At 45.3% G+C, this 14,106-nt stretch overlaps 1 protein-coding gene across 1 annotated transcript; it reads right to left on the bottom strand.

Annotated features, from left to right (window-relative positions):
- Positions 1–62: 62 nt before the first annotated feature.
- Positions 63–6,737, bottom strand: CTHRC1 (collagen triple helix repeat containing 1). Its single transcript, XM_065629621.1, has 4 exons — positions 6,426–6,737; positions 3,064–3,285; positions 1,640–1,856; positions 63–445 (listed from the first exon to the last, which is right to left on the bottom strand). Exons 1-4 carry the CDS (start codon positions 6,735–6,737, stop codon positions 303–305), a joined length of 894 nt encoding a protein of 297 aa, XP_065485693.1. The 3' UTR covers positions 63–302.
- Positions 6,738–14,106: the final 7,369 nt, after the last annotated feature.

Genomic DNA, 14,106 nt, shown 5'->3' with positions numbered 1-14,106 from the left:
AAAGGTCTTATTTATTTGATACAAAAAGTTAACAGTTAATTCTTAAAATGGTGGTGGTATATTTTCATACATCAAACAAGGAGTTTAGAAAGTTAATGAACTTGGGTTTCATATTCTAAAATGATTATTATAAAAAGCCTCTGCAATGTGCAAAAAAAGGCTAGACAAAAACTACAGATGCAAGAGTTTGGTGCCTTTCAGTCAAATACTTGCATCCAGCTCTATAGAAATAACTTCTGAAGAAAATCGTACAATTTTTTTTTTTTTTAAAAAAGGGAGTGATTATAGAAAGGGAGGTAAAGTTATTTTGGCAGTTCTTCAATGATGATTCGGGAGACTGAATTCCATCCAGTAGAAGCATCTCCCCGTGGATAATCTGAGCAAGTCCCAACCCAGATGGCAATATCCACCAAGCCGGCGTTGATCCCTTCACACAGACCTTCCACTGGTTAAAGACAAAAATCAGGTTACCTCGGCAGCCACAGCCGCTTTGTATTTCACAACTGAGGGTGGACACAAGCTCATGCTATGCAGTTAGACCTGAACAGCATTTTTAGAAATAAAAACTATTACTTAGAGATGTGGCAACGCAGGTTACAGATGCATGCACTGCCTTTATCCATGCTGCGGCTTGACGTCTGTGGCTGAACCTGAAGCAGATCACAACCCAGAGGATGGCTAAACGTGAGGTCTCCCTGCTTCTCTAAATGTCCACATTTACAGACTGGTAGCTGGGATATGGCTCCAATCCCACCCAGCCATCTTTTTAGCAGCGATGGGGAGGGCGCTGGGGATACAGCCATAACTCCCACAGCTCAGCGCTGCAAAGCTGATTGCCACCCTATCATCTTTTGCACTCCTAATTCACTGCTTCTGTATAAAGTTCCGTGTCTGTTGCCCATTTTTTTTTCCTCACTGGCACCACCAATTGGAGGTGGGTTAATGAAGACAGGTGGGTCCTACCCTTGATGAAAAATCCCTATCTTATCTCTAGATGTTAGTTTTCATGCAGTCATGAAATAGTACAGGGAGGAAAATGGAGAAAGAGTAGAGACTTGACATTAGCCGCCTTTTCCTAGTGTCACCTCCTTTAATGTTAAATGACGTCACTAATTTGCCTTTTGCTTAGCAGTTGAATAATTGTCCCTAGATATTTAACTTCAGAGGTATTTCTGTGCCCCACCTGAAATTATAGTATAAATTCCAGGAGAAATAAGCCTCATTTTATGCACAGATAATGCACAAATATCAGTATTTTAAGCCAGGATGATACTGTCTACTTGGCAGTAAGGCAGTTTCTCCACGTGCTAATACAGCACAGAATGTCCCTGTATTCATGTTGTAGCAGAGATCAGTAGAACTGTCTGGAGAGAAATCTCTTACCATATCAAAATTGCAGAATTTAAGTACCATGAAAAATACCACGGTAATAAAGTACCACTTAAATAATTCCAATACTGTTATGATTGGTAGTTAACTGTGAGAAAGCAGAGGAAGAGCACCAAGTGTTGGCTGGCTACTCGTCTGCCGCTTCTTTCAGCCTTTTGACTTTCTGTGGCAGACTGTACGCTGCATTTGGTAATGAGATTTGCTACTGGCTTCTACTCCATCTCTGTTCCTGTGGGCTTGGCATACATACCTGAAGAAGTTCGGTGTATATTAATGGTAGAATTCAGCTCCGGGCTTCCTTGATCTAAATATATTATGGCTTCGATAGGAAGTGGCCCAGCACATTCTGCTCCATTAAAAGTGAAGTACCAGCGCTGACAACAGGCAGTTTTGCATTTCAGCCGAAGCGATCCGCTGAAGAGGACGCGGAGAGCACTGTTCGAGCGCATCTTTGTAAATGTACATTCCTAAGAGGAGACAAAAACACTTTGGTAGCAACCCCTGGTTTTAAACCTATTTCCTAGAACTGTTTTCAGAATGCTTTTTAGTCACTTCCCTCTGAAAGAAAAAGATAAAGACAGAGAAGAAAAAAAAAAAAAAGGTAGAGTGTGGCAAATACCATACAGAGCAAAGATGCAAACCAGAAACAGCACCTCATAGATATCATGGAGAAGGCGGACTATGGAAATTCTTAACTTTATTTTGATAATACCTGCTGTTAAATTGGCAATCTAGTTACCCTCTGGGGTTTATGTAAAGGAGTATGAGCTGTCTGAAAGCTGCACTCAAGTCCTTGCATGAGAGGACAGTACAATTTCTGTCTCTGTTACCAGAAAGCCTGGATTTAACAATTATCACAAGATTTTTGAGAGGCTTAAACTCTGATGAAAGCTCCACAACTGAAAAACACTTTCAGGTTTTTAAGAAGTTGTTATTCTGTCTTCAAAATGCTGATGGAAAGCTAGGGACAGTTCTGGAAATACAAGGCAGTGAGAAATGTCTACTCAAAAGAGTTGATTCTCACTCTAGCCACAGCAATAGCAGTTAAACTTCTCTAGCCAGTCTGGGCATTGCTTCATAGCTGGGATGGAGCTGGGATTTCCTCCCCTCTTCTAGGCTTGCAGCATTGTGTTTGTTATACCCTGGGCTGCAGTGAGGACAGATTGTTCGGGTTAATCCGAGGAACACTTGGTAATTCTGCTCCTGAACAATGTTCATCCTTTTTGCAGCAGCATCCTGCAACTGAGTTTCAGTGAACCACCACTTTGAAGCAGGAGTTACAAAGACAGGTACAGTTAACAGATTAAAGAAGTAGATCTCTCCTGTTCCTTATGACTGAAATGGCAAAAACCTTGCCCTATTTTGGGCAAGCTTGAGGTACTTTTTTGGTAGTGCGACTTTCAGCCTTACAGTTACAGATCTGGTCTTCTAAAAGTACTCTTACGCCAGCCACATCATTCTTTTGAAACACTACTACAGAAATGAAACGGGCACATAGCTGTGGAACACAGCTGACATGAATTCAAAGTAGCTACACCTTTGAGAAGTTCACCCTTATATGCAGAAAAAGGCTCCAACAGAAAATCTGTGCCACTGGTGCTCCCCAGCCAAAAGAGGCAGATCTAGAGCCTGCCATGCTGGTGGAGCACAGCATCCCAGGCACAGCTCACTTACCGCTATCTTCCCAAGATCGATGCCATAATTAAGCGCACTCCACGAACACTGCTTGAAGTTGGGCGTCCAGGACTCCTCGATGCTCTCGCGCATGCACTCGCCCTTCTCCCCCTTCAGCCCGTCCCGGCCCGGGATCCCAGGCGTCCCAGGGATCCCGTTGGCTCCCGGGTTCCCATCCCGTCCAGGAACGCCACTGGGGCCTTGCAAGCACATGCCGTTGTACTGAAACACAGAACAGATCTTGCTGCTTCCGTCCACTAACTCCAAGGCTAGCCAAGTTAAGCACAAACAACAACAACAAAACACAAAACCCCCCTGCTGCGACAGAAATTAATGGGCTGTTTCTGGAGCACCAAGAAAGAGGCGAAAAAGAAAAAATAAAATTTCAAAGATAAGCAGTCGCAGCAGAATTTGCTGTAAATTAAGATGCCAATTATTTTACGAAAAGATGCATAAAACCTAGAATTAAAAATTGCTCTAGTCTAAGGATTAAAAGCTGTTGGAAAACCTCAGAAGACTCAAAACATTCCAATTCAGAAAAAGAAGAAAAAGTTGTATATTAATAGTTACTTTCTCCTAACACACCATTGCTTGTGTAGCTGTCCCAGCTAATGAACTTTCTTTTTCCTTTTTTCCTTTTTTTTGAGAAAGAGGGAAACTTTTGGATCTCATAGAGAGTGGAGGTTAGCTCCGGTTTTCTTCTGTCAGCACTCCAGTGGGACAGTACCACGTCACGATAGTCAAGGCACGCAAGTCAGACTCCAGGACACACACAGTGTGTCAGCATTGATGTGGACGTGGGAAGCTGCACCCTGGAATAACCCTGAGCTCGGGATCCCCGCTCACAGCGGTGGGAAGGCGCACAGGGGAGGACAGCACACCAACGTTCTCCCTAGCACCACACTATTAGGAATGGTCAAATGTTGCTCTCCCCAACCGCACGTTAACACATGTTGCCTTCATACCTTATGAGCTGTGGGCTTCTCCTCCTTGGAGAGCAGGTTTGTGCAGCCCAGAGCTCCTTCCCCAGCAGCACGAGCGCTGGATGCCGGGGGGAGCACCCATGTGTGGAGCTGGCAGAGCAGGAACAGAAACCTGGAGCAGGAGCCTACAGGGGCTGGTGGTGGCCAGGCTTTGACTCCAAATGCTCTTTCCCATCTAATGACTGACTGCTTCCTCCAGTCTTCATCCCAAATCCTCACCGATAGCTATACTCCCCTCTTCCTCTTTCTCACACCTATTTCTCTTCATCCCTTTTAAACCACCTAATCCCCACCTGTTTCAAAAAGAAACGATCATGCACCTCTTTCCCCTCCTGCAAGCCGTGCCACTATCTGCAGCACAGGAGTTGTAAGCTACACTCCCTGCCCTCTCTCCTCTATCAGACTCATGAAATTTCTTCATCTGGGGTTGTTCTTTCTCCTGTGCTTTGATGCAAAAAACCCCAGAATGAGCATCAGAGGCTCAGCTGGAGCCACTCTATAAACAAAATCAGTAACTATATAAAGAGCTCTAGTAAGAAGTAAGGTGAACTAAAGAATGCTGGCATTTCTTTAGTATTTTCACCAAAGAAAACACTGTTGGCAAGTGGCAGTGGAACTAGTAGGATGTCACAATCAAGAAGACCATGTTTAAAAATAGTTAGCTGGAGACAAGGCTGCTTGGCAAAGCACACACCGACCGAGGGACCATGAGAACGATGCAAAGACATTTCTGTTTCACACAGCCCTGGTTATCTGCTTTTGCTGCTATTTTCCGATTGGACTCCATTTGTAAGAGTGACTGGGTCTGGTTTTTGCACATAGTTACTCATCACAGAAATCACATGGACATGGAAATCGGCAAGAGCTGGGGGTGGCCGAGCCTCAGATGTGCTGTCTCGCTGTCCCCCCCAGTCCCGAGGTGCATCCCAAGGTGCCACCCAGAGCTGCATTGCCTCCTTCCAGAGAGAGCAGCTGAGCCGTTGCACACCAAAAAAATTATGTGAGTGAAAGAATTACCTGGGCTTCAGGCTTCACTCCAACTAAATTCATCTACGCCTGCCAAATCAAATCTTTTTCATGCTTTCTTGAGCTGGAAATGCATAAAACATCTTTCAATATGAAAATGTCTGCTGAAGGCAGAATCCCCTCTCAGGCAAGCCCTCAGTCTGCCCTGGAAGGGCTTTAGCTGAAGCCGTCTGTACAGCCAGGCTGTGCCCGACTCAGCTGCCGTCTATTTACCTGCACTTTGCTGCCCACTCTGCCACACCTGAAAGCACAAAGCAATGCCAGAGAAATGCCCTGTACAAAGGACCCTAAAACACTGCTCCAACAGAAAAGAGAAGCTCCTCCATGTGTGCAGACTCTATTCTCAATGCAATTAAATTCCCACAGCAAAAGTGAAAGGGTAATGAGTGATGTGAAAGGGAAGGAGCTTTGCCACCCGTGGCGCTTCCAGCACATCACTTAGGGGGATCTCTCTGCAGATTATGGAAGAAATGGCCATGCCATTGATTTTCTATAGGAGGTGAATGCAGCTCACAGAAATAGCTTCACATCTGCTTTCTGCATTCCAAGGACTGGAAAATCTCCCTCCTTTCTTCTCTCCCTGAGATGGGATAGTCCCAACGCATTCAGGTTTCTAGTTGCAATGGAATTGCAAACAGTGGTATGCAGTCCATGTGCCAAAGGGAATAGTGCATTAATGCAGCTCCAAAGAAAAGCTGGTTCAGTAAGCGTGCAGATAACAGTTTTCACAGTATCTAATGGCTGCTAAAGAGCAGTCCTTTTATTTCTCTTTTTGTAGTCCATCATTTATTCGTTAGCCTTTCAGGAACTAAACCGCATTCGCTGCTTCTGTTGCAAGCGCCGTGAGATTCCCGTGTAGCCCCAGCAGTCTGCAGAGGGCAGGACCCAGCTCACAGTGCAGCCTTTATCCGCCCGGCCCGGCCTCGCTCCGCCGGGCGGACACGACGGGGCGCGGAGCCCGCGGCGGCTCCAACCGCAAACCCCACAGACTCTGACTCGAGCTGGAAAACACGAAGACACCCACCCAGCCGCCGAAAACCAGCGGTTTCTGTCAAAGCCCGTCCAACCCCTTCTCAGCATCTTGCTGATTCAGCATAACCAGGGCGTAATTAAAAAAAAAAAAAAAAAAAAAATCAAGAGAGAACCCAAACAGCGCAGGGCGAGCGGTCCGGAGCGGCCCGGCGCGGCAGCGAGGTTTTCCGAAAACCGGTCTTTTTTCGTGGTTTTGGTTTGGTTTGGTTTGTTGCTTTCCCCCAACCTTCGCAATAAAAGAGCCGCTCCCCCGGCCGCCCCCCGCCCCGCACGGCGCCCCCGGCCGCCCCAGCCCCGCGCCCCGGCCCCCGCCGCTCTCACCACGTCCAGCACCTCCCGCTGCCGGAGCGCCTTCTGCTTCCCCTTGGGGCTCTCGGAGCCGCCGGCCGGCGGGGCCGCCGCCAGCAGCAGCGCCAGCAGCAGCAGCAGCGGCGGGGCGCGGCGCATGGTGCGGGCGGGGGGCGCGGGATGCGCCGGGCCGGGGGAGGCGGCGGCGCGGGGGCCCGTGTGCGCCGCTCTGCGCGGCAGCGCGGGGATAAATGAGCCTTTCAGAGCGCGGAGCCCGAGCTCCCTCCCCGGAGAGGCCGGGAATTTCCATCCTGTAAGGGAGCGGGAACGTCCAGGCAGAGCCATCCCCCCGCAGCCATTGGCACGGGGGCCGGGGGGCTCCCGCCTCCTCGGGCCGGGCCCCGCGGAGCTGCCCCCGGGCGATGCCGGCAGCCCCGGGCCCCCGAGCGGCGGCAGGGCTGGGGGGCGGGCACGGCAGGGCCGCCCTCTCGGAGCACCAACGAGCCCTCTTCCAACTCGGCAAGAATTTGCTCTGCACATTATAACACCTTTCCGATGAAAGAGCTATTTTGCCAAGAAAGCACACAGCGCCCCAGCAGAAGCCTGATGCACCGTGAGGGGAAACGGTGATAAAGCAGCAGCCGGGTGTAAATCGCTGATTTCATTTTAACGGAAGTACGAGGTAAGGGCACAAAATCCTTCCGAGCAGCAGACTTGCATTGAGCCACTTGGTGTTGCTGGATTGAACGTGGTCTATTTAATAACACAAAAAGAGCCCTCAGCAACCCAGCATAAACAATCTCATCTTGCTTTGATTTAAAATAATATTTTCTTTTTCATCATACTAGAAATGAAAGCACCATAAAATAAAGAATACTGTACGTCCTTAAGCATTAAAATGAAAGTAACAAATACTTGAAAGGTAACTTCTGTGTATTGCAATTGCTGTGGCATTTGTAGAGGTAAAGTTTCCAGAAGGGGGAGATAAGCTTCAATACATTTTTTTTTCCTGAAGTATTTAACAAAACCACACATTTCTGCTGTAGGAATGCATGTTACAAGATGTCAAGCCGTTCACACTAGACCACACAGACCCAGATTTTTGTTTACACTAAACGTCTTCATGTTGTTCTGACTGTAGCTACCTTTGGACTTTAAGCTCCTGTCCTTCACCCCTTTCCATGTCCATACTGGCTGAACAACAGCAGTGAAGTGAGATTTGGACTAGAGGTGACACTGCCATCACAAACCCTGTCACGCGCTGTCCTAAGAACTGGGCCTGACATCAGTGTTGCAGAGGTACGCACCCCGGCCTTGTGCAGAAATACAGTGGTAAACCCAGCTGACTTCATGAAACAGCTAGTAAATAATAATGCTTCCCTAAACCTGTTGGGAAAATTTATGGAATTATGTAAATCCTTAATTACAACAATTGCTCCTGCTTCTTGGTGAACGTCCATGAACACACACATGCAGAACCTTCATTGTGCGATTGTGCGCTGCTGCCAGCAAACTCTCCTGCCTCTGGTCCAGGCTGGTGGTAATGTCGTGAAAATGGTAACGTTTGACTTCTCTGAACCATGCATGTTCACACAAGTATCGTTACCAGGTAGTTGGGGATCCCCAGCATCAACACACGCTGTTGCTAAGGCACGTCCCTTCCCAGACCGCCAAACTTCTGTATCACAGATTTAATTTCTTCAGGAGATGTACAATAGCTGAAGCACACAGCACAGCAGCACTGTACACCTTCCTAATACAATTACTCAGTATTTTAGATAACAAAATTTGCACATACATCCATATGCATTTCCCCATCTGGGTTTGCTCACTGTTAGAGTTTGGGTCTGGGCTAGAAGCCTCTAAATGACAAATGGCTGGCTTTGATGCGAGAAGCAAACTGAGGAGTGCTGTAAAGAAGGTCTTACCAAGTAAAGGTGGGAGATCTACTTTCGCTCTGCTAAGTGCACTGTGCAGTTCCTAGAGCTCATTTGACTTGCAATGTGTATTGCCATCTGGAAAACAGAAACATCAACATCCTCCTTATCCTGCTTCAATCCGAGAAGCCTTGCTGTCTGCTAAGCTTATGCTCTGTGGAATTTTGATGTGTTTAAATGCTTCTGAGGGCAGCAACCACTGTTGAATGCTGATGAGATACTCAAATTGAATCAGAACTTCTGATGTACTTTACCTTAAATATCTCCTGGACAAAAGGAGCTGTTGTAATGAACGTGCCTGAGCATCTTCAAACCAGGAACCATATTATGTCAACCAGTGATTCCTTCATCTTACCCATACTGCCATATGACATGGAATTTATCTTTTATATGTGGCTTTACAAACATTATCAGCGAAGATTATGAGGTACATACACCCACCGTTTAAATGCCTCTAAAATCTTCCACACGATCTGCTGTGCTGCTGCGCAACACAGGCAGGCTCACGTGGGGTCACCGTGGTGCCATCGGTGCGGATGCTCACATCATCCGGCTGGAGCCAAGAGTGCAGTCTCTCCCCTCTGTGACTTGAGCTGTTCCCCCCCCGAAACATAGCCTCTCAGCACCCCAAAAACCAGCCACACAAGCCTGGAGAGGAGGATGTGTTCATACGCACACGAGTTTCCATTCACCTCAGCTATAAAATGTTTAAATTCAAGGATCTACCCATTGGAGCACTGGGTCTCTCTGTCTTTCTTGTGCAAACTCTTCCAGTATGTGAATGCTATTTATTACAGCAGTCATTTGGATTCAACCAGTAAATAATTGCTGTTCATTCCTTGGTCTTCACAAAAGGAAACAACTGCAGTAGAAAAGATTAGGAGCATTTCATCATGGGAAATGCTTTGCCCGTGGTTAATGTAGAGTCTGGGAATGAAAGACCAGGTCCGTATTCCAAATCTGGTAGAAGAGACCCAGATCTGACAGAACAGACCTAGATCTGGTAGAAGAGTCTCCTTATATAGTGGGGAAAGGCTTTAAGCACTCAGAAATATATTCTTTTCATATGGGAACTATGTTACTTGTGCCTTTTCACAACCAGGAAAACCAGGCTTAGGTGTCTAAATATTACAGAAGGTTCAAGGCTGAAAATCCTGAGCCAAAAGAGGCCCAGCAAGGTAAGTGCCAAGACCTGGTCATTTCATCTGCTTTTAACTCTTACTGCTTTATACATTTCCCTGTTCTGGGGATGTTTGGGGATTTTGACTGTGACCGTCAGTGCTCTCTGTGCACCCCGGGGCCGGCAGCAGCGTGCTGCTCAGCAGTGCTGTGCTCAGCATCCCAACACGCGGCATTGTTGCTCATCTACCCTTGGTGCTTTTAATTGTGGAGTTCGTCGTCTAGGTCTTGTTCACTTTATTACTGATACGTGAGGGTGAGTTGTAAGTCGATGTAAAAGGCTGAGGTCAGAGAAGACTGCTGACTTTCTCGAATGGCTCTTTGCAGTCTGCCTGTCTGATCGAGGAGACAAAGAGCCGTCTGTACTGCTGTAGAAGAAAACTGAAGTAAGAGCTCTCACGGACATTTATTACAGGTTTAAGAAATAGATTTCATTTTCTTCCACAAAATAAACTTTGGAATTGCATAAAAATTGATGGGATCATGGCCTTGATCCTTTCTAACACATTTTAATTTAAATATATGATTTATATAGCATGCTTAATATTTTAAAATAATCTAAAACTTCTCTTCTTCTATTTTGTTGCTTTACCAGCATGGATACACTTATGTTAAAAAATCTTCCAGTAGCTTTTACATAAAATTATAAGCATGACATTGTAATCACAGTAGTGCTTTGAAGGTACACATATTAACATTTGAATCTTAAAAACTAGTTTGGGGCAGATTTTTTTAGTGGCTTATAATACTCAGTGATGTCCTGTTTCTGCCTTAAAGAAAAGCTTAACAGTGTAAGTCATATCAATATTCTACTCGTTGAGACTCTGTACCTCCAGGTGACAGCCGAGTCCTGCTAATAGTTCACTGTGCAAGCCGTGACAAAAAAGCATCTGAATGACAGCCAGACAGAACAGGCAGAGGTTTGAGCATAATAACAGCGTTTGCCAAAGACAAGAGGGGTGCGACAGTCAGGAAAGCATATGCTGACTCTTGGGAGGCTTGTCTGCGGAAGATTCATGTGTCCATATACAGGCGGACGACATGCTTTGAGTGCGAGAGAAAAATCCTGCAGTTAAGTGTTAATTCTTTACTACTGAATAAGCACGTGGCAGTTCTTAATATTACTATAGGAAACACTGCTGTTTTGCATGGGAGAGGATTAACATTTTCTATTACTCAGATTAATTAAGTTTTCTATCGAGCTAAATCTTCAACGTTGTTACCAACAAGTCAAGACCAGGACATACGTAAGATACCAAAGAGCTCATCTTGTGGAAATAGCTCTTGTCATAGTCTGATGGGGCTTGTAAGCAGATTTTTTTTCTGTCTAAGACATTTCCCTACAGCTGTGGCTTTTACAATAATAATGGGAGCATTGAGTATCTTGAGCTCAACACCACTCGCAAATTGTCCGAGTTAGAAAGACTTTAATCAAACTATTTGGGACAACCGTCTACTTCAGGTTAACACGGGATATCCAGGCATTTCCATAGTGTAAACTTTATGATGCAAAGCCCGTACTGAGACCTGTTTTCACTGATTGTTGGCTGAAAATGTCAGACTCTGGAGGAGTCTGGTCTGTAGCTCTGCAAGACTGTGTCTCCCAGGTGCAGGCGGTGCAACCCTGGCTGCAGTCATGGAAACGTTTGGGTTGGAAGGAGCATCTGGAGCACATCTGGTCGAAGCAGGTCCAGTTAGATCAGGTTGTTCAAGGACTTGTGCACAGGGTGGAACGGGAAAATTAATTCAGTCCAGCTTTAAGTTACATTCACTGGGCCTCCAGTGAATCATCACGTGCAAGGGGAAAGCTGAGGCTTGGGAGAAACATTCACTCATTAGAGTGGCTGTGAATTAGTCAATGGTAGAAAAATGACTTGGCTGCCTCATGAATCCTCAGTGAATAGAAAGGCCTTTTGCAGAAGTGAAAAGCTAACTTTCCTTGAATGCTGCGCTAGTAAATAGTTATTAACATGTGAAATGCAATACTCCAGACAGGAAAGCTTCAATGAAGGGAACAATCTTGGGTTTTCTACACCATTCATCAAATGCACTGCCACAGGTCTGTCCTTTCAGTTTTGGAAGATAGTACCTCAAATTCGTGATAATCCTAAAATTAAAGGAATTAACTTGAGCTTTGAAATGTTTATTTTTCTTTGTATCCAGTTCCTCAGGATAAGCGAGGCAGCGATGAGGAGTGGGCTGCAGGCTGAGGAAGGGCTGCATAGCACTTCAGCGTGGCTTACAGGGACCAAAGGTCTAGAGCCGACATCGTGGGCACACACAGAACACACATAAGCCTGTAAATGCAAGAGGATTTGGTCAGAGAAACAAATAAATTGGCTCAGGACAGTTGCACAAAAATTCCTGTCTCAGAGGAGTGACAGAGGGGCTGAGCCACAACAGCAGTGACAGATCTGAACGCACATGGTGCCGGTGGCTCTGCCTGTTGAATGTAGTGACAGAGCCTGTGGCGTTCCTGAGACCCAGGTTCTTATCTCAGGATGGTCTTGCCTACTAAAATCACATTTTAAGAAAAATAGCTCCAATTAATTTCCAAGCTGAGTCCTGACTTCAGCCAGCCCAACACATTTGCATCTCATGCGCTCAGTGCCATGTCGCACCCCTGTCAGCGCCACCTTTTCACGTTTCACAGAACGATACGCGTCTGGGCTGTTAATCCATGTAATGTACACACTTGTTCTTCAGCTGAAAGTCTGGATTGCAGCCCTGCCTGTAGGAATCTGGAAAAAGAGCAAGTTCCAGAGAGAACCATGTCCAGTGGGCAACATCAGTGACTCAAACCCAGGACCATAAACCTGCTCAGCTGCTTCAGCACCCTCAGATCTTCCGTCTTCATCTGGGTCATTCAAGACTTCTATGCACTCTTGGATAGTAGGTATGATACTACTAGAGCTGGGTCTGAAGCAAATGCAGCTTCCCAGCTAGCTCAAGCCATCAACTAATTAAGTAACTTTATTTTCTCAAGGACCTTATCTGGCAGTGACTTATATTTGTCCCCACGTAATTTCTTGTTATCCAGTTGTATGTGGTCAAGCAGAGCATCAGGAAGATAAAACGGGGTGCACATTATCTTAATAAAAATATAGATACTTTGCTCATCCCTCATACACAACGAACACGGAACGTCCTTTTTCCTGTTAAGATCCCTTAGGTGGCCACGTCCCATGATCCCAGCATCACCTCTGCAACTTACAAACCTACTTAACGGAAGTAAAACTTTCTCCAGTTGTTTCTCTTCACCTTGTGTGTTGAGAGTGGCTCCTAAAACATCAGCCTATTCCTCTTCACTCACAACACCTGCTGTCCTCTCATGCCCACAGTGCCGTACCTGAGCGTGTGCTCTCCAGGCTGGAGACCAGTGTCCCTCCAGTTCCCCTGTGCCCAGTACCGAGGGCCCATCTAGCACCTCCCTCACAAAAATTGCTTTCTGGACACAGCTCTTTGTGCAGCAACTATTCTCCTTCCAGCTCCCATTTGTGCTGAGAAACCAGCTACGAGCCATTTAATGAAGGTAAATTGGTGTATGTTTAAAGATACCTCATTATTACATTTTAAGTAGTGAGACCTGAAATAAAGCAAACTTTTATTACAGTTTCGATGAACAAAGTTGAAATACAGGTAATAAGCATTAACGAACAGCTCAGATATAAATGTCCTGGCATGTTTTTAATCTTTTAATTATACTTTGCATCTCAAGTGATTTTTAATAGGAAGTAAAATCCAGTTAACATACAGAAGCAGATTTCATAGATGTACATCAGAAAGATACTTTCAGCTTCACTTCTACAGATACAAAGCAGACAGCTCATGAAGGTGTGGTATAGGTTGCCCAACTTCTTTATTTTTAATTACAATTAAACTCCAGTCCATTAGGAAAAAAAAAAAAAAAGTATGACAAGGGACAAAAATTAGAAAGTGCAGAAAAAAATGCACAGGAAATAACATTTATTTCCATAAGACTCACAAAATACCTTTGGTGCCAGCCATCTAAATGACTGCAAATACCAGTGGTTAACACTGGCAGAGACCTTCAGCGGCCGCAGCCAGAGCGGTCAGACGCCTCCAAAAGCCGGTTCAGTGAGTGGCCGGTGTCAGGACAGGGATGCAGCTTTTCTCCTTTGAAGTGCAGCCTGGAACGGTGCGATGGGTGGTCAGACTTCAAAGGGAAGCGGGATTCCTCATCCTATTCAGCTATCGCATTTCTCAGTGCTTTGCAGAATGCTAAACTTATTTTTATCAAAGTTCATTTTTTTCGTATTTAAATGCGGTGGGTTTTAAAAAACTTTTATTTTGCTTCTGAAATTCAACTGGAGTTGACCAACTTTAAACTAAGTATATTCTATATCCTGTAAAGAAAAAGGACCTACAGTTCCCTGTAAATCATTTGGACAATTGTCAAAGAAAATAGCATGATGATTCTGCTTGTAAGTACTCCATTCCTGAATATTTTTTTAAGTTTAAAAAAGCAAAAGGATTTAAAGAGGTTTTAAATACTGTAAATATTTTTCATCTTATCTGCTAATGCATCTTTTAAATGTTATAAATATAAATAACATTTTTTTCCGTATACAGGGTTA

Source organism: Caloenas nicobarica, chromosome 2 (genome assembly GCF_036013445.1).
Source record: "Caloenas nicobarica isolate bCalNic1 chromosome 2, bCalNic1.hap1, whole genome shotgun sequence".
Lineage (NCBI taxonomy): Eukaryota > Metazoa > Chordata > Aves > Columbiformes > Columbidae > Caloenas > Caloenas nicobarica.
The sequence above is the reverse complement of the archived record's forward strand: the minus strand, read 5'-3'. Positions and strand labels throughout refer to the sequence as shown.

What these genes read in the sequence shown, in the direction of transcription:
- CTHRC1 (XM_065629621.1), bottom strand. Translation starts at nt 6,737, where the DNA reads ATGGCTCTGCCTGGACGTTCCCGCTCCCTTACAGGATGGAAATTCCCG. An exon ending in TCGATCTTGGGAAGATAGCG is followed by an intron (nt 1,857 to 3,063) that starts GTAAGTGAGCTG and finishes GTCTCCTCTTAG; the next exon opens with GAATGTACATTTACAAAGAT. An exon ending in TATACACCGAACTTCTTCAG is followed by an intron (nt 446 to 1,639) that starts GTATGTATGCCA and finishes GTCTTTAACCAG; the next exon opens with TGGAAGGTCTGTGTGAAGGG.